This window comes from Panthera tigris, chromosome D4 (genome assembly GCF_018350195.1).
Source record: "Panthera tigris isolate Pti1 chromosome D4, P.tigris_Pti1_mat1.1, whole genome shotgun sequence".
Classification (NCBI taxonomy): domain Eukaryota; kingdom Metazoa; phylum Chordata; class Mammalia; order Carnivora; family Felidae; genus Panthera; species Panthera tigris.
Window position 1 is genome coordinate 86,128,552 of NC_056672.1, and position 17,944 is coordinate 86,146,495.

Here is a 17,944-nt window from a genome sequence, read left to right on the forward strand (position 1 = left end):
CGATCCTGGGGCCCCGCGCGGGGCTGAGGTGGGAGGGGCCGTGCAGCCGGCAGCTGCACATTCGGGGACCTAGACCGGGCCAGAGGGTGACCAGCACAGTCGACAGAAGAATTTGCCCTAAAACGGGGTGGCGAGGTCCGTCTGGAGGTGTTTATTCGATTTGACTCGGGAGGGGGTGAGGAGGGCCGAGTTCAATTATTAAAAACGGCGTTCATCCTGATCCTGAAATTGTCCTGCCCCAAGGACCCTTTAATTACGACTCAGTCCCGCATCCCGACGCCCCTCTCCCTCATCCCCACGTGGAGTCACTGAGCCAAACAACCGGCGGTTACTAAGTAGCGATCCTTTTTCGCTTTTCTATTACCTAAAGTCGTCAATGCAGGTAACCGCCGGGGGCAATCCCCTTCTTTTGCATTAAGCGCCAATTGTGCGCGGACACCGCGCACGGTGGCGCTAGAGGCGCGCAGACTGGAGGCCGGCCCGGCGCGCCTAGGCGCGAAGACCTGAGTGTCAGCCAATCCCTGCAGTCGTGTGACAAGCTCTGTCTTAGAGCTCTGGGCCGGCTCCACTGCAGCCCCAGGCAGCAGCACAGGTGCCTAATTCGGCCTGGATTTAGAGACGCGAAAGTGGCTCGAGTTAGCAGGACGTTGCGCCCTTGGGTGGAAGGGCAGCCTGGAGCATGGGAGCTTTGAAGGCCTGGCCTTGGGCTTTATCCCCGCAGGGCAGAGAGCGCTAGGGTATGACGGCATCGCATCCGCCTGGATTAGAAAACTCACTCTGGTGAGAACCGAGACAGAGGCAATGGGGAGGGAGAGAAGGAGCCGAGTCAAGATCGCTTAGGCTTCCACCCAGGTCCAAGCACGCTGACACCTGGTCTGAGTGCCAGCAGAAGTTGGAGAAATTGAATCGGGGCTTCACTACCTTCTGGTTAGGTGACCCGGGTTGACAGGGGAGTCCTCTCTGAGCCGGTTTCTTCTTCCCTTCCATGGTGGGTGTGAGGATAATATTATGTAATGCTTAATACTGGCACTTGACACAGTGTGAGTTTAGTGAATTGCCAGAGTAAAAACAAACAAAACACTAAAAATAATGTTCATGCTGGTGATCCTGTGTTGATTCATCTTTCTGAAAATCTGTAAATTCTCCATCAAGACTATTGAACGTGTTCTGCCCTTTGACCTGGTAACCCCTCTTGCAGGAAACTTGCCCAAGAAACTAATCAGAAACAAGACTTTTTAAAGCCAGTAGGTCATTCATGGAAACATTACTGATAATAGCTGTCTGGAAAGTAATCAACTTTAGGGGAACAGCTAGGTAAATCATGGGGTCTGCCTCTTAAGGAGTGGCAGGCATACAGCCATGAGAAATTATGCTTTCAGGGACAGCTGGGTGGCTCAGTCGGTTGAGTGTGGGACTTTGGCTTCGGTCATGATCTCACTGTTCATGGGTTCCGCCCACATTGGTTCTGTGCTGACAGCTCAGAGCCTGGAGCCTGCTTCTGAGCTTCTGATTCTGTATTCCTCTCTCTCTCTCTCTCTCTCTCTCTCTCTCTCTCTCTCTCTCTTTCTCAGCCCCTCCCCTGCTTGCTCTCTGCCTCTCAAAAATGAATAAACATTAACATTTGAAAAAAAAGAAATTATGCTTTCAGAGCCCAAATGTCCATCAACTGATGAATGGATAAAGAAGATGTGGTATATATATTCAATAGAATATTATTTGACGGTCAAAAAGAATGAAACCTTGCCATTTGCAACAACGTGGGTGGAACTAGAGTGTATTATGCTAGGCAAAATAAGTCAGTCAAGAAAGACAAATATCATATGATTTCACTCAGATGTGGAATTGAAGATAAAAACAGATGAACATATGGGGCACCTGGGTGGCTCAGTCGTTTGAGCGTCCGGCTTTAGCTCAGGTCATGATCTCACTGTTCGTGAGTTCGAGCCCCACATCGGGCTCTGTGCTGGCAGGTTGGAGCCTGGATCCTGCTTCGGATTCTGTGTTCCCCTCTCTCTCTGCGCCACCCCTGCTTGTGCTCTGTCTCTCTCTGGCTTTCAAAAATGAATAAACATTTAAAAAAATTTTGAAACACAGATGAAACTAAGGGAAGGGAAGCAAAAATAATATAAAAACAGAGAGGGAGACAGACCATAAGACTCTTAAATACAGAGAACAAACTGAGGGTTGCTAGCGGGGTGTTAGGTGGGAGGAAGGGGTAAAGGGATGAGGGGCATTAAGGAGGACACTGGTTGAGATGAGCACTGGGTGTTATGTATAAGTGACGAATCACTAAATTCTATTCCTGAAAATAAATAAATATATATACTTGATTTGAAAAATTGTGTTTCAAAGGGTATGTAAACACTCACAATATGATGTGAAGTGAACTCAGCAGGTTACACAACCGTATACACAATTACGATCCTGGTTTTGGAAAAAAATAAATATACGTGTGTAGTGGAGCGCTTTCACTTTTCTTTTTTCTACTTTACTGTGATGGGTTTGGATGACTTTATCATGGGAAAGGAGTGAATTTTTAAAAATGTATCCGACTCTGTGCTGACTCCTTGAAGACCAGACAAGATAATGGCTGGTAACTCGTTGGGGACCCTGTTCAGCACTAGACTCGTGTTAATTGCTTTTAACCAATACCTCGCTGGCAAAGCCCCCCAGTGGACTAGATTCTGAGGCAAAAGAGAAACCCCATCTCCTTGCATCTGAAATGAAGTCTGAGGCTGTACCATCACCTGGAGGCCTCTTTCTTGCCTCTAATTCGAGCTGCACCTTTATTATGTAATGAACTCTTAGACTCACAAAGATCTATGTCCAGACCTATTCTGCTCCAGGAATCTACCCATCTCTCCCCATGATGCTACCATATAATGTAATTATTACAGTTTTGGAATATATTTTAATGCCTCCATAGCACAAGTCCCCAACACTGTCATGCTTTACAAAAAAAAAAAAAAAATGTCTTGCCAAATTCCCAATCATATAACATCTTTTTTCCAGGTAAATCATAGAATGATTTTGTTAAAACCCTCCCCCAACTCCCCACCCGGTCCCAAGGTGCATATAATAATATATATCAGAGTTTCTCCAACTTCAATAGGAGTTGAAGGAATAGGGTATCTGGGGAAGGAATGGGAATCTTTTGGGGCTCTTGGTTCTTGTTAATCGCAGGTTGTGACCCAACAGATCATGAGTAGAGCCTGAGATTCCACATTTCTGACAAACCCCAGGTGATGCCCAAGCAGCTGGTCTTGCTGCATCAGTGACACAGCAGTACCAGACCTATAGTATGATCCCATTTCTGTAAAAACAAAGTCAAATAAAATGAATATATATGGAAAAACCCACAGAATAAACACTATAAAAATTATAAGGGCCCCCTGGGTGGCTCAGTCAGTTAAGCATCCAACTCTTGATTTCAGCTCAGGTCATGATTTCAGCGTTGTGGGATCAAGCCCCAAACTGGGCTCTGCACTGAGTGGGGAGACTGCTTGAGATTCCCTCTGTCTCTCTCTCTCTCTCTGGCTCTCTCTCTCTCTCTCTGCCTCTGCCCCTCTCTCCCCCCTGTAAAATAATAATAATTAAAACTATAAATAACAGTTATCTGTGGGTGGGAGGATGACCAGACGCTTTCAAATATTTGGTAAAGTCTTTTACAGTAAGTTTCACTACTGTAATTAGGGAAAACAACCCAGCCATGACGGTGCCCCTCCGGGCAGACATCTGTAAACTGCACCCCCTCCCCAAACTAATGGCTCCACTCCAGGCTTCCTCTCCGCCCTCTCTGGTTCTCAGAACATCATAAAGTGGCTGGCTCTAAGCAGCTGTTCAAGATGAGCATCGTGGGTAGCTGAAGCTCCAGCTGCCAGGAGGGCTCAAAGCACTGGTTTAATAACGTTCTCCTGAGCACCAGGCCAGGGCCAGGCTCTCACAGGGATTCTATTCTCTCATTATCCCCATTACCCAGATTAGATAACTGAGGCCCAGAGACATGTGAGCACCTGAATCACACAGCTTGACTAAAGCCCAGGCCAGGCTCCTGGGGCAAGGTCTGTTCAGTTTCCTCTGCTTGCCTGGAACCCCCAGCCCCACCCCACCCCCCACACCTAGATGTCCACGCGGGTCGTTTCCTTACTTCCTTCAGGTCTCTGCTTACATTTGTACCAGAATCTTATGCTCATCACCCTAAAAAACACTCCCCTGCCCCTGACTTTCCCCAGCTTTCTTACTTTCCAAAGCACCCATCACGATCTGACAGAGTCATATTCATTGGCTTCATTCTCTCTTTTTCCACGTATGGGTAAGGACTTTGTTCATTTTGCCTACTGCTTTATCTCTGGGGTCTAGCATAGCGCCTGGCTCAGTTAATAGGCATTAAATGGGTGAATGAATGACAGTCTCTGATTCCCAGGCCGCTGCCCTCCCAGCAGTGGCCCCCACCCCCACCCCTCACATTCACATACAGGGTGACCTGCTGATGCCCAGCAGCACAGGGTATGCTGACCTCTCTTCTCTAGACTCTTTGTGGGCTGTCCAAATGAGGTTTCTTAAATGCAGAGGTGAATGGCTAGGCCTGCGGCCCGTGGTCTCTCCGTGTGAAAGGGATAGATAGGGTAGATAGATAGGAGTCCTGGATTCAAATCCAAATTTTACCAGCACCCCGATGGGTTGGGGCAAAGTCTGACACTCTCTAGGACAAGAAGTCCCCACTCTCGGAAGAAGGCCTTGCGAGGGTCAGGGCCCTTATACTTGCTGTTCATTCAGTTTGGCCTGCTCTCCCCTCCTGATCTGCCTGTGGCTGGCTCCTTCTCATCATCTAGGTCTCTTCTCAAATGTCACCTTTTCAGAGAACCACCCAACTCCTCCCAGGCTAAGTAGACCTGCGCACCCAACACAGGTACCTCTCTTCACATCCTGTTTATTTCTTCCATCACTATTGGTATAAACTATTTTCACTATTACTATTTCATTCACCTGGTTATTCGTTTGCTGTCTGTCTCCAGCACCCAACGTAAGATCTGTAAGGGTGGAGACTTTGTTGGTCTTGTTTACTGCTGTATCTCTACTGCCTACAACAGGGACTGGGTTTTGGTAGGTGCTCAGTAAATATTTGTTGAATTAATGTTCTTTCTCCTTCTAGAAACAGGGAAACTGAAACCCAAAGGCGGGCAGGGGCATGCCGCCATGAATTAGTATCAGAACCCAGAGTAGAAGAAAGCAATAAGGCCAAGTGGAACTCCAGGTCAGGATACTGTGACCTTGAAGGAGACCCATCTCTTTCCAAGCCTCAGTTTCCTCATCTGTAAGATTGAGTGAGACAGCCATGACCACTATCCAAGAGGCCCGGCACTAGGGGTACACCTCGCCCATTTCCAGGAGTGATACCGCTTTGCAGCATCAGAGCCCCCCCCGCCAGACACGGCTCCAGCGCCCCAAACCCGCAGATGAAGAAAACTACAATCCCCATGGTGCCGCAGGCTGCACCTGCGCACGACTGCCATCCCGCAGCGCCGTGGGCGCCCTCTGGCGGCATCCTGACGCAGAGCTCCGATCCACTCCCGGAGGGGCGGGGGGTCCGCGGCACAGGCAGTCGGAGCGCGCGGCTGCAGCGGCGGAGCCGGAGCCGGAGCCGGAGCCGGGAGCCGGAGCCGGGAGCCGGAGCGGCGGCCGGATCGTAGCCCGCGGGGCCCGCCGCAGCCATGGGGAACCGCGGCATGGAGGATCTCATCCCGCTGGTCAACCGGCTGCAAGACGCCTTCTCCGCTATCGGCCAGAACGCGGACCTCGACCTGCCGCAGATCGCCGTGGTGGGCGGCCAGAGCGCCGGCAAGAGCTCGGTGCTCGAGAATTTCGTCGGCAGGTAGGAGCGGCGCGCCTCGGAGCGGGGACTCCCCCCGCCCGGGCCCCCGGGCCTCCGCCCCCCACCCCCCCAGCCCCGACGGCACCGCGACCTCGCAGCCCTTGGCGCTGTACCCGCGGACGGCGCGCTCCCCACCTCCAGCCAGAAGGAGGCGGCCCCCCCTCCCCGAGAGCCCCTCAGGGGCAGCAGCGCCCCCCGCTTGCCCGCAAACGTCGTCAAGCCACCGGCCACGGTATCACGCCCCCCTCCTCTGCCACATCCTTTAGGGAAGACGGCGCTCTGCTAAGACACCCTGGCAAAGGGTCCCCCCTCCCCCAGTATAGGCACCAAGGGGGCCTGCATTACTCAGCGCCTCCCTTCGGCTCCCGCGTTCCCCGGAGCGGGCAGCACCCCAGGGGCAGTGCTCCCCGGCCCTGGGCTCCACGGAAGACAGCTCCCTCCCCCATGAGGATCCCTGGGCCAAGGCTGGGAACCCTCTCCCCAGCTGTGTCCCTGGGAGAGGACACAGCCCCCGGGCATCAAGGACCAGGCACAGCCTCCCCCCTCACACACACACACACACACACACACACACACACACACACACACACACCTCTGCAGCTCCCGCCGCCATCCGTGCGCAGCGCAGCGGCCGGGGGGGGGGGGGGGGGGGGGGGGTCGGGGGAGCTGCAGGACCAGGATGGGGGTGGCGGTGAGACCGCTTCTGATCCTCTTGCCAGCCGCCGGCCGCTGGCTCCGCCGCCGCCCCTGGGTGGGGGGCGCCTGACGCCGTCGCTCTCCCCGGGGCCTGGCAGAGGGCTTGTAATGGAGGGAGAAGGCGGCGGAGGGCAGAGATGACTAAGACAGGGAAGCAGGATGGCGGGGAGGGGGGAGCCATTTGCAGAACCTAATCCCCCTCCTGCCTCTGATCCCACAGGGCGCTGGGAGGGCCAGGTGGCAGGGAGTGGGGGGCAACCTCAAAGACAAAAGGTCCTGGGTTTAGGGGGGCAGGTAGGGTCGTGACCCCTTGCCCAGGCTCCCCAAATAAAATGGACGCGGGGATGGCTTTTCCGTGCTGAGAAGAGGATGACGCTCTCCCGGGAGTGGGAGGGGGGCTGGGCAGACAGGGAGAAGGCAGTGACACTGGCCTCCGCACTCTGGCATGTCCCTCCCTCACCTTCTTCAGAAACCCTAGCTTTCTCCCAGTGACCTTCCAGGCTGAGGAAGCCACTGGCGAGGGAGGCAGAGGCCCCTCCCTCAGAGGGCAGCGGTTCTAAGGAGACATCCTGGATCCAAGCCAGGTTCTGCTGTGATGCCTCAGACCAATCACTTGCCCTCTCTGAGCCTGTTTCCCCACCTCTAATGAGGACAGCTGGACTGGATGGTTGCTCCTGCCCCTCATATGACTGAGAAGACCAGGGGCAGCCCTGGGGCTCAAGGGAAGGGTTCTGACTGGAGCAGTGTATCTGGGAGACATGGGAAAGCCACCATTGGGGGCGGCTGGGCCCATCTGGTCAGCAGAGGGGGAGGCCGTCTGTCTCTTGGGGACCGGCTCCCACAGAGCCCCCCTCCTGCTCATGTGACCCCCCCAGAGCTGCAGAGACAAACCGGCAAGAGATACACAGATGGGCCCCTTCCCTGTGGCCCAGCAGTCAGGGTGAGGGAGTGGGGGGACTCTGGAGACAGTAAAGCCCAGAGGCCTTAGTGCTTTAATGGCACCCATGGAAATGCAGCACTTTATGTGTACAGATCATAGTCCTACCTTCATCCATTGAACATTTGCTGAACGCCTGCTTATTGCAGGCTGTGTGCCCTGGGCCGAGGCGGGGGTGGGGGGGAGGTGACCTCAGCCCCCATCTGCTGAGCCCTTCTCGCGTGCCCCACACCATTCTTCTCGGGACGGCTCACAACAGCCCCATGAGGCAGGTACCATGGTGCCCATCCTGCAGATGAGGAAACAGACCCAGAGTCACACAGCCAGGAAGGACAGCATCTATTATATTCCAAAGCCCAGGTTCCTAATGTCAATCTTAAGAGCCCCCGAGAACCAGGCCCTGAACCAGACACGGGGACATGCAGGAGCATGGGCCTCCATTTTCCCCATCTGTGGGATGGGAACACTGGCAGTGGCTGCCCTGCCTTCCTGAGAGGGTGGCGCAGGGCTCCGGTGAGTCCCTGGGTGGAAAAGCCCGTGTTGGGAGGGAGCTGCTGATGGTCAGTTAGGTTTGGGGACCCATGCGTGCTAGGGCAGACCTGGCCCCTGTCTTCCTGGAGTTCGCTGTCCAGCAGACCAGCCAGGCCCCAGCTGACTGTAGCCGCTGTTAGCTTGTTGACTGGAGCAAGATGTGGACTCTGTTCCGGGAGCCCTGGGCCCTCTTATGCCTCCTGCACCTGACAGTGGCCCTGCAGGAGGATAGGCGGGGTGTCACGGGCTCCCGGCCTCTCCTCCGAGGGCTGGGTCCCCAGACTGGTGAGCATGGTAACAGCCGCTCAGCCTCCTGGGGCTTCCCAGGAGCCAACACCCCATGGAGAGGAAGTGGAAAATGCACCAGGGGAAGCAGAGGCTGCTCCGGGCCAGCCCGGGCTCCTGGGCACCCCGGGGCGGGGGGGGGGGGGCCCTGCTGGCAGCTGTGCAACGGAAGTGGCCCCGCAGCTGCCCAGGACGCTGCTAGGACTTCTCTGGGCCTATGCTCTTTCTTCATCCCATTTTGAAAGAAGGGGAAACTGAGGCTAATTCATTTAGTCACTCGGACATTCGTAGAGTGTCCACAGTGTCACAGCACTGGAGATTCCAGGGTGGAAAAGACAAAAGCTTTGCATTCCAGAGGGGGAAACCTCTGAAATAGTAAACACAGGGACAGGTATATGAAGAAGGCAACCGGAGAATGTGGTCAGTCCCGTGGAAGGAAGAAGGGCCGCTTTCCACAGGGAGGTCAGAGAAGGTTTCTAGGAGGGGGTAGCATCTGAGATGAGAAGCCATGGGACGGGGAAGCATTCTAGGCGGAGGGAGCAAAGGCAACGGCCCTGGGGCACTAATACATTTGGTGTGTTCAAAGAACGGAAAGGAGCCACGGTAGCTGGTTGTTTGGTGGGCAAGGGCAACATGGCATCAGAGAGAGATGGGCAGGGGGTGGGTCTACAAGGCCCTGAGGCTACGATGAGGAGTTGGGTGCATTTTCATTATTGCCAGAAGCTTTTAAGTAGTAGAGCGCCTTGAGCTGACTCCAGCAAGTGTGTAAGTTGGGGAGGGGGTGAGGGACAGGGGAGGAGGCTGCTGCGGTGAGCCAGAGCCGTCGGGGAGCCTGGCCCAGGGCTCTCACAGTGGGGAGGCGGAGAATGGTGGGCTTCAGGGGACATTTTGGAGGGAAGTCCCCACAAGACTTGCTGGGATGGGGATGGGGAGGGTGAAGAAAGGGGACTCAAGGCTGACATCAGTGTCTTTGACTCTGGGTGGGTGTTGGTGCCATTATCGGAGGACGGGAGGAGCAGGCACGGGGGTAAGATCGGGAGCTTGCTTTTGAACATGTTCAGTCTGAAGTGTAAGGTGGGCCGTGTGGTGATGCAAGCCTGAAGCTCAGGGGAAGGCGGGCTGGAAATGTAAATTTGGAAGTCCCAGTAGAGGTGAGATTTAAACCCATGGGAGTAGATGAGATCATCTCGGGGTAAGTGCAGACAGAGGGGTGCGGGGGGCCCAAGACACCCCAGCGTTTTGTGAGCAGATGCCTGCTGCCCCGGGCCACCCTCTGTCTGCCCCTGGCTACGTGCCCCCTCCCTGCGACACCTGTCCAGTCCCAAGAGCGGGGTGTCCCGGGGCAAGCTTTCAGGCTCTGCTCCCCTCGCTCTGGTGCCCGGTCAACTGGACAAGTGGATAGTGGCCCCCCTTCCTCCCCTCTTGGTCCCTGGGGAGGCCAAGGCCGGTGCGAATGTGGCAGAGGGGCTGAGAGCTCGGGCTCTGGAATCGACCCTGGGTTTGTAGCTCGGCTCTACTACTTATAAGCTGAGTGACCTTGGACATGTTTCTTAAACCCTGCTCAGCTGTTCTTTCCTCATCGGCAAAATGGGGATAATAATAGCACCTCCCCCATGGGACTGTGCCGAGTGTTGAGATAATGCCCACAAAACACTCAGGGTAAGGCCTAGCACAGAGGACGTGCCCGTTCTGTTCCTTCCGAACCAGCTGGGAGGCCGGGGTGCAGGGAGGGCAGGATGTCTGGTGGGTGGGCTTCTGCCAGGAGGCGGCTCTGAGAGGCAAGGTGTTGGGTTTCCCTAGTGCCTCTTGCCTCTACCCCTGCTCAGGCTCCCTGCCTCCTACCAACCTCCTTGCCCCTTCCTCTACGTTCTCAGCCCAGCACAGGCTTGGTGCTGGTCTCTGGCCTCTGAGAGCCCCTCTTGAATGGTTCCATTTCCCAGATTTGGAGACTGAGGCCAAAGAGGATTAGGGGATATCTGAGACATCGTAGGTAGAAAGTCACTGACTGGAGGGGACGGAGGGGACTGACGTTTGCTGGGCACTTACAGTGTGCCAGGCCCTAGGGATACAGCTGTGAGCAAGCAGGACCCATCCCTGCTCTGGGGGCTGGGGGGTGGGGGGTGGGAGTTCACAACTGAGCAGGACAGACAGACACTAGATGACACAAAGAGCTCTTTTGTTGTGTGGACCCCCGAGGAGGTGGCCATTGAGGCTGGACATGAACAAGAAAGGGACCCGGTCAGGCAAAGGGGTGAACACACTCCAGGTTCAGGGTCCCACCTGAGCAAAGGCCCAAGGAGGGAAAGAGCCCCCCGTGGGTTCGAGAAGCCAGACAAACAGCAGTGTCACCGAGTGAGGAGTGGAGGCCCCAGTGAGACCAGGCCAAAGAACACCTTTTCCAAACCCCCACCCTACCCAGTGGCCCCCAAGGAGTCAGGCATGAAAGGTGACTCTGGCAGACAGCATCTGATCCCGGCTCCAATAGAATCGAGTTTCCCAGACCTTGGCCAGGGTCAGAGGGTCAGAACCTCGGGGGAGGGGATGCAGGGGGGCCTTTGCGGAGGAGGCCGGTCTAGGGCACAGTGTTATCAGGCGTGAAACAAGAGCGGGAAGGGAGGCCCACGTGCCATATGTCTAAATATTCCAGTTACAAATCAAGCGAAGGGATTGCTGAATACGATACACTCTGTCCTCCCACCTTGGCAAACACACCTTCAGAACGACCTGGCCGACCGGGTTTGAATTAGAATTTCAGGCTCCTCAGAGCTCCGCGATGGGAGGTAGAGTGTGGGGACAGGTGGCCCCTCTCCCCGACCTGCCCCTGTCTCTTACTCCAGCCTGCACCACAAGGGGCCTCCTGGGCTCCCATGTGGACACCCAGCCCTCACATCTGAGCTCTGTCTGTGGTAGCAGAAAGGATCCCCCCCTTGGGCCTGGGACTGCCCCTAACAGTTAGGTCAGACCCTGAGGGAGGGCTTGAGACCGACAGGAAATTCCAGAACACGCCAGTGTGGCCTAGGAAGGGTACATAGGCTCCAGCTGGGACCCTCGGCCCCTGGGGGCCCCTTGCTCTAGAGATCCAAAAAGCGACCCCCCTAAAGGACTGGGCAGGGGCCCTGATTCCCCACGTCCAAGGGCAGTGCTCATTATTTTCTTGGAACCAACAGCCCGTTAGTAGGAGAGGCAGACTATCATCCCGGGTTTTCAAATGGCGAGATGGCTCAGAGAGGGTAGGGACCTGCCTGAAGCCCCACAGCACTGGAATTAGAGGCAGGACAGGAAACTGCCCCGGTCTCCTGCCTCTGGGTCAGCGTCCACCGTCTTCACCCCCACCCGTGTGGGTACGTGTCACACCCCTCAGCTTCCCCTCTGCTCTCCCTGGTTGTCTCTCTGGACCCTTACCCCTCCCCGGACCGGAATCCAAGAAAGGAGCAAGAGCTGTACGGGGAAGGCAGCTCTGGCAACTTGGGATTAATTACTACAGGCACCAGAGAAAAGGACTGTTGGCCTCGGAGGGCGTTTAAGGAAGTGGCATCTTCCCACTGCCCTGGCCAAAGGCTCCTGGACCGGCCTCCCCTCCTGTGTCATCCTCCCCACGCGAGTCGGGCCCAAACCCTGTGGATCCGGCCCCCGGCCCACCCACCTCTCTGTGTCTCAGCTGCCGCCTCCTTTGTCTTAGCTCCTGGGGCAGCCTTCTCTCGTGCCCCCAACCCATCCTCCACCCGGCAGCATGGAACTCTCTGTGGCCTCCCAATCTGATCCCCTCCGCTTAACGCCCTCCTTGGCCCCTGCCCTCCAGACAGAGCCCTCGCTCCTGCTCCCGATTTGGGCCCCTGAGGCCTGCCTGCCTTACCCAGCCTCGCTTCCCGTCCAGCCTCTCCCTGCAGGTGCGCCCTCGTAGCTTACAGTTCATGGGAAAAAATGGGTCCTCACCTTCACCGTGCCTTCGTCTTCCTCCTTCACTGGCTCATCCTCAAAGTCTCACATCAGCCAATACCTCCTCCAGGATGTCTTCCCTGACCACCCTCTCCCCTGTGACCTGACCCTCGGTGTGTGGGGTAGGGCTCAGTTTTCTCCCACGATGAGGGGCTGCGGAGGAAGAGCGAGGCCACTGCCTTGGGCTGAGGGCTCCTAGCCAACAGCGGTTCCAACCGCAGTTACCAGGGACATTTTACCTGTTTATTAGTGCCCCAACCCTTTCATGACTCTGGCTCAGGTGTGTCTGGTCTGAGCACAGGGGACTGAGGCCACCAGCCAGGATGGGGAGAAAAATCTCAGCAGGTGAATGCGCACTCACCTCTGACCCGAGTCCCAAATCTGAAGGAGTGAAATGCTCCCTCGCACACACACAAGGCACCTCGCCTACAAGCACCAGATGGCTCGTGTGGCACCACCAATGGACACCCTCCATTAGACCCTCCCACAGCAGGGATCTCAGCAGCCCTAGGAGGGAGCTGCTGGGTTGTGCCCATTTCACTGATGGGGAAACTGAGGTGCGGAGCAGGGAAATAATTTAGTGGTAGTGCTACGATACTTTCACATCAAGCTGCTGGTGATAAGAAATGAGCATCCAGATGTAGCTCCATATTGGATGACCTGATGAATGTCCTTGATGAGCTGTTAGGCAAACAGAGCCTCTACTTAAGTGTCACCGGCGGCCGATGCATGTATGGGCACGTGAGGGGTACCTGACCTCGTCTCCCGTCCCACCAGCCTCACCCAGCCTTGCAAGGAGCAATCAAGAGGATGCAGGGGACACCTAAGCAGGCTCAGTCAGTAAAGAATGCGACTCTTGATCCGAGGGTCGTGAGTTCGAGCCCTGCGTTGGGTGGAGAGATTCCTTAAAAATAAAATCTTAAAAATAAAAGCGGGTGGAGATTTCTTAAACAGCTTTATTGAGGTACAGCTTGCATGGCATAAAATTCACCTGTTTGTGGTGCGCAGCTCGATGATTTTTAGTGCATTTACACGGTTGTGCAGCCATCATCACAATCTAATTTTAAAACACTTCCATCACCCCAAAAAGAAGCCTCGTGATGATGCAGATTTTCAAGTGCCTGGCGGAGCCCCTGACCAGCAGCGCCCGATCCATCAGTGTTTGCCATGATTATTATTGTAAATGATAAAATGTTTACAATGGAGAGCCCCAGGTGTTGGGGTGATGGTTGCGCTTTATTTTTAAACATTTTGTGTATTTTCTGAATATGTTTTCAAAGGGAGAACATACGACTTTTATAAGTAGGAGGCAAAACAGAAATCTATTTCCATCTTGAAAATATAAAGTCATCAACACTGGAAAGGAGGGAAAGAAGGGATGAAGGAGGGAAGGAGGAGAAAGGAAAGATCATGGATTTTTTTTAGTAGGGAAAGTGGTTGCTGAGGGGAGAGTGTGTACTCAGAGTCCAGACCCCCGCGTGCCAGTCCTACCCAGTCACCAACTTGCACTGTGGTCTTGGACAACACTCTTTCCCGCCTTGTGCCTCAGTTTCCACACCTCTACAATGAGGGTGATGGTGGGAAAACTGGAGGAGCTCGTCTTCAAATCATTCTTTTGGCCAGCTGGGCTACCTCGAGTGCCAGCTACCTGCCCTGCTCCATGCTGGGGGCTGGGGACACTGGTAAACAGGAGCAGCCCAGTGCCTGCTCTCAGGACATCAGAGCATCAGGAGAAGCCAGGCCAGGACTGCCCTGAAATGTTCAAACCGCAGCTGGAAATTCACAGGCTGTGTGATGTGGGCATGCCTGGGGCCTCCTGGGATAATGGGAACAGAGAGGGACTTCTTGCCTGGAGGCGGCCTCACCTCCTCCCAACTGTATTTCTTGGCCCACCCGCTTCCTCGCCTCCACCCCAGCTCCGTGCTTCAGAGGGCACCTCAGAGCCTGCCCGCCTCTCTTACCTTCCGCTTTCAGGGGCAAGATTTGGCTGGAAATATCCTGGCCCACCCGCCCACTCTTCCGGCCAGCCCCCGGGAGACCCACCTTCCAACTTCCTCCCTGCTGCATCATTTGGTGGGAGCCCAGCCCGTGTTCCCAGCTTGCTCGACAAGTTATATTATTTATAACCATAATAGCTACCATTGATTCAGGCCGCAAGTTATATAAGCCTCACAGCAACCCATTTTACTGATGTGGACACTGAGGTTCAGAGAGGTATAGCCATGTGTCTACAACCACACAGCTCCTGAGTGGCAGCTGACATTCAACGCCGGGCCAAGCCCAGGAAACAGGAGGCTTAGAAGCAAGACTGGGTACAGACCAAACATGCCGCTTTCTGGTGGTTTTTGCATTCCACAGGACGGGGGAAGCAGGGTCCCTGAGCTCTGGCCACAGATCTCAGGTATGAGAGTAGAGTAGGGGAGGGTCACTTTGGACGCTTGGTGTACTTTCTCCGGACCCCTCTGGGCGTGACAGCACCAAATCAGGCAGGGAGCGTGCGGCGCTCGGAGGTCCTGAGGGGTGTGCATTTCATCCTCCCTGTGCTTCAGGTTTGAAGGTGCCTCTGCAGATGGCAAGGCAAGGCCTCCTCGGGAAGCCACCATCTGTCCAGAATGAGCAGGGAGAGCTGGCATGCCACCACGCACCCCTCCCACGTGGCCCCCGAGGCTGGTGGGCCCAGCACGCTTTTCTCCGGGCACCTGTTCTGTCCTCCCTCAGCCTAAGCAGGAGCTGGGTGGGAGGTGCAGGGTGGTGCTGGCCGGAGGCCAGATCAGGCCCGAACCCCCACTTTACCAGAGCGCTGTGGGACAGTGTGTCCAGGTGGGAAGCAGGAGCCATGGAGCTATTTAGCCATGCTTGGTCCTTTGAGCATCGCCTGAGCACCTACTATGTGCCAGGCCTCTGGTGAGCGCAGGAGTCCAGCGGGGAGAAAGGAGCTCACAGTCTGGACGTGCGAACCCGCTGGCGCTCTTTGCACCTGCCCGGGCCTGGAGCCCTGAGCCCCGATAGGCCACTTCCTCCCTCATTGCACCTCCCTGCCCCTCTCTGGGCCTCTGTCCCCACCTCTGGACAATAATGGGGGAATGACATGGTCTCTGAAAACTTCTCCTCCGTGTTCATCATTTCCATCTAACATTTCGTGGTCAGAGTCCAGAGATCCGAGTCGTGCCTGGAGGAGGCCGTCAGAGGGTTCTGTGGGATCTGTGTTCCTTGGTGACATTTGGGAACCCTCCTAGAGAGGGGGCTGCTGAGCACCTACTGTGTACCAGACCCAGGCGACGCTTTTTCCATGCCCCCGCCCCCAGGCTGCTGGGCCTTCTTGCAGCCCACGTGTGCTAGAGGATAATGCCCGGTTTCTATAAGGCCAGTTTGCAGCTGAGGGCTTTGAGGCCCAGAGAGTGAAACACCTTGCCCAAGGGCACCAGGCGGCAGAATGGCCAAGGCGGGATTCGAGCCCAGGGATTCGAGTGCAGGCCATGTGAGGGCCTCACTCTGAGAACCTGGGCCGTGATAGAGACGGGGCCTCTCCCCCCACCCAGGCACCTCCATCCCCACCCTGGCCGCACGAGATCCTGGTCTGAGGAGGGGCTCTACTCCCACACATAGCCCTGCCCCTCTAATCTCTGCTTCCCTTAAGCTGCTTGTCCCTTAAGTAGCCCTGGGGAGGCAGTGACTTGGGGCAGGCTGGCCCAGACCCCTGACCACCCTTCCAGCTGGGCCCTGGGCGCCGCTCCCGTACCCTCTAGGTGGCACCTCGTTGACCTCTGACCTGCAGGTCGGCAGGGACCAAGTGGGCCCATCTGTGCAGGGGAGGCCTCTCAGGGAAGAGCTCCAGGGAAGGTCCATGTCTCTGCGTGGGGGGCTTTCTATGGGGAGTCCCATCCTTTCCAGCCCCTCCTGCAGTTTCCGTGGCAACTACGTTGCCATGGTATCGCTGGGTGAGGAGCGGGTGGGGAAAAGGGTGGACCCCAGGCCCCCAAGCCCAACCCAAACCCAGCCTCTGAGAACAGATGTCCTATCTCCACAGCCCTGGGGGATCCCAAATACTAGAGGGTCACCCCCCCCAAAGGAATGAGTAAAGGATGGCAGAGATAGAGACAGGAACCCCCCCCCACCCCCGTTAATCCCCTCCTTCTCTCTGCTGACTGGTGCACCTCCGTCCCAGCACATGTCACACTGTATTGCATTATCTGTTTACTTGTCTGTCTCTCCCACCACACTGTGAGCTCCTCCTCCGGGTAGGGAGCGGTCTGACTCATCATCTCGCTTCCCCAGGGCCCAGCACAGGGCCTGGCACAGAGCAGCTGCTCCCAAATATGTCCTAGACTGAATTTAATTGAATTACATAAAAAGCCACGTCTGGCTTCTTGGATTGAAGGAGCAGCACACTTTGACAGGGAAGTTCCCAGGCTCTGGGGCCCCACAGACCCTTGGGTTTGAATCCTAGCTCTGCCATTCCCATCTGGATGACCTTGACAAGTCCCTTCACCTCTCTGACCCTCAGATGCCTCATCTGTAAAGCAATTTCCATATCAGAGCACTGTTTTGAGGACCTGGGGATTTCAGTCAACGTTTATTAAGTACCTCTTGGGTGCTAAGCCTTGGGCTGGACAGTGGGATACAGTGGTGGACAGAAAGACGCCAGTCCTGCCCTTCAGAGGCTTAGTCTTGCAAAAATGAAAAGTGCTTGCCTAGCACCTGGAAACAATGAATAAATGCAGGATTCATCATCCTTCTCCTTCCTCATTGAAGTGGCTGACTCCTCCCTATTAGCCTCTAACCTCCCCAAAGGAGGGGCAGGGTGAGAACAGGATGAGAGAGTCCTCCCCAGGGCCCAAGAAGAGACCTTGAACCCAGGAGCCTGGGCCTACTCTGTTGTGCCCGGGACCCTCCAGGCTAGGGAGTGGGGGCCGGGGGGAAAAGCTGTGTGGTCCCGGTCAGGCTCTGAGCTGGGGGTAGGAGGCCTGGGTTCTTCTCGGGCTCTGTCCAGGTCCTATAGGAACTTGAATGTGTCTTTTCCCCTTCTTGGGCCTCCATGTGCCTCTCCATGAATGGGGTGGCCAGCTGGAGCCCTATGGTCCCCTCAGGCTGTAGCCTGCTCCCCCTTTCCTGGGTCCTGAGGATCCCGTGACTGCAGTTCTGACAGCCTGGTCCCTGAAGAGGTGCCCACCCTCATGCTTGTGCTGGCCTGGGTGGGGCCAAGGGCAGGCGGGGATATGAGAAGAGCTGACAGGACAGAGAATCCACCCACAAGGGTTAGCCAAAAGGACTGCTGAGGTTCACACTGGCACAAGCAGAAATCTGAGGTATAGACATCAGGTCTAGGGCAAGGGGCGACTTTGGGAAGCTCAGGTCCAGTCCTTCAAAGACTGGATCTTCAGGGGACTGAAGGGCAAGGAGCTCTCACTGCAGAGTCAAACAGATCTGCATCCAGGGTCTGCTCTGCTAGATACTAACTGTGCAACCTAAACACCTCTGAGCCTCAGTTTCCTTATCTGCAAAATGGGGATAATAATGGCACCTACCGGGGCGCCTGAGGGGTTCAGTGGGTTGAGCATCCGACCTCAGCTCAGGTCATGATCTCACAGTTCGTGAGTTCAAGCCCCACATTGGGCTCACTGCTGTCAGCCTGTCAGCGCAGATCTCACTTTGGATCCTCTCTCCCCTTCTCTCTGCCCCTCCCTGGC

General features: G+C 55.7%; 1 protein-coding gene across 9 annotated transcripts in view; it reads left to right on the forward strand.

Annotated features, from left to right (window-relative positions):
- Positions 1 to 5,590: 5,590 nt before the first annotated feature.
- The window catches only part of DNM1 (dynamin 1), a 44,141-nt gene continuing 31,787 nt past the window's right edge, over positions 5,591 to 17,944 (forward strand). For 5 of the 9 annotated variants that reach the window (XM_042964223.1, XM_042964224.1, XM_042964230.1 and 2 more), the window contains exon 1: positions 5,592 to 5,872. In XM_042964223.1, the coding sequence (XP_042820157.1) occupies positions 5,712 to 5,872 (161 nt within the window). In that variant the 5' untranslated portion in view covers positions 5,592 to 5,711. Of the gene's footprint in view, positions 5,873 to 17,944 lie in introns of all 9 variants that reach the window. The other 4 variants (XM_042964229.1, XM_042964225.1, XM_042964228.1 and 1 more) reach the window with 1 other exon arrangement.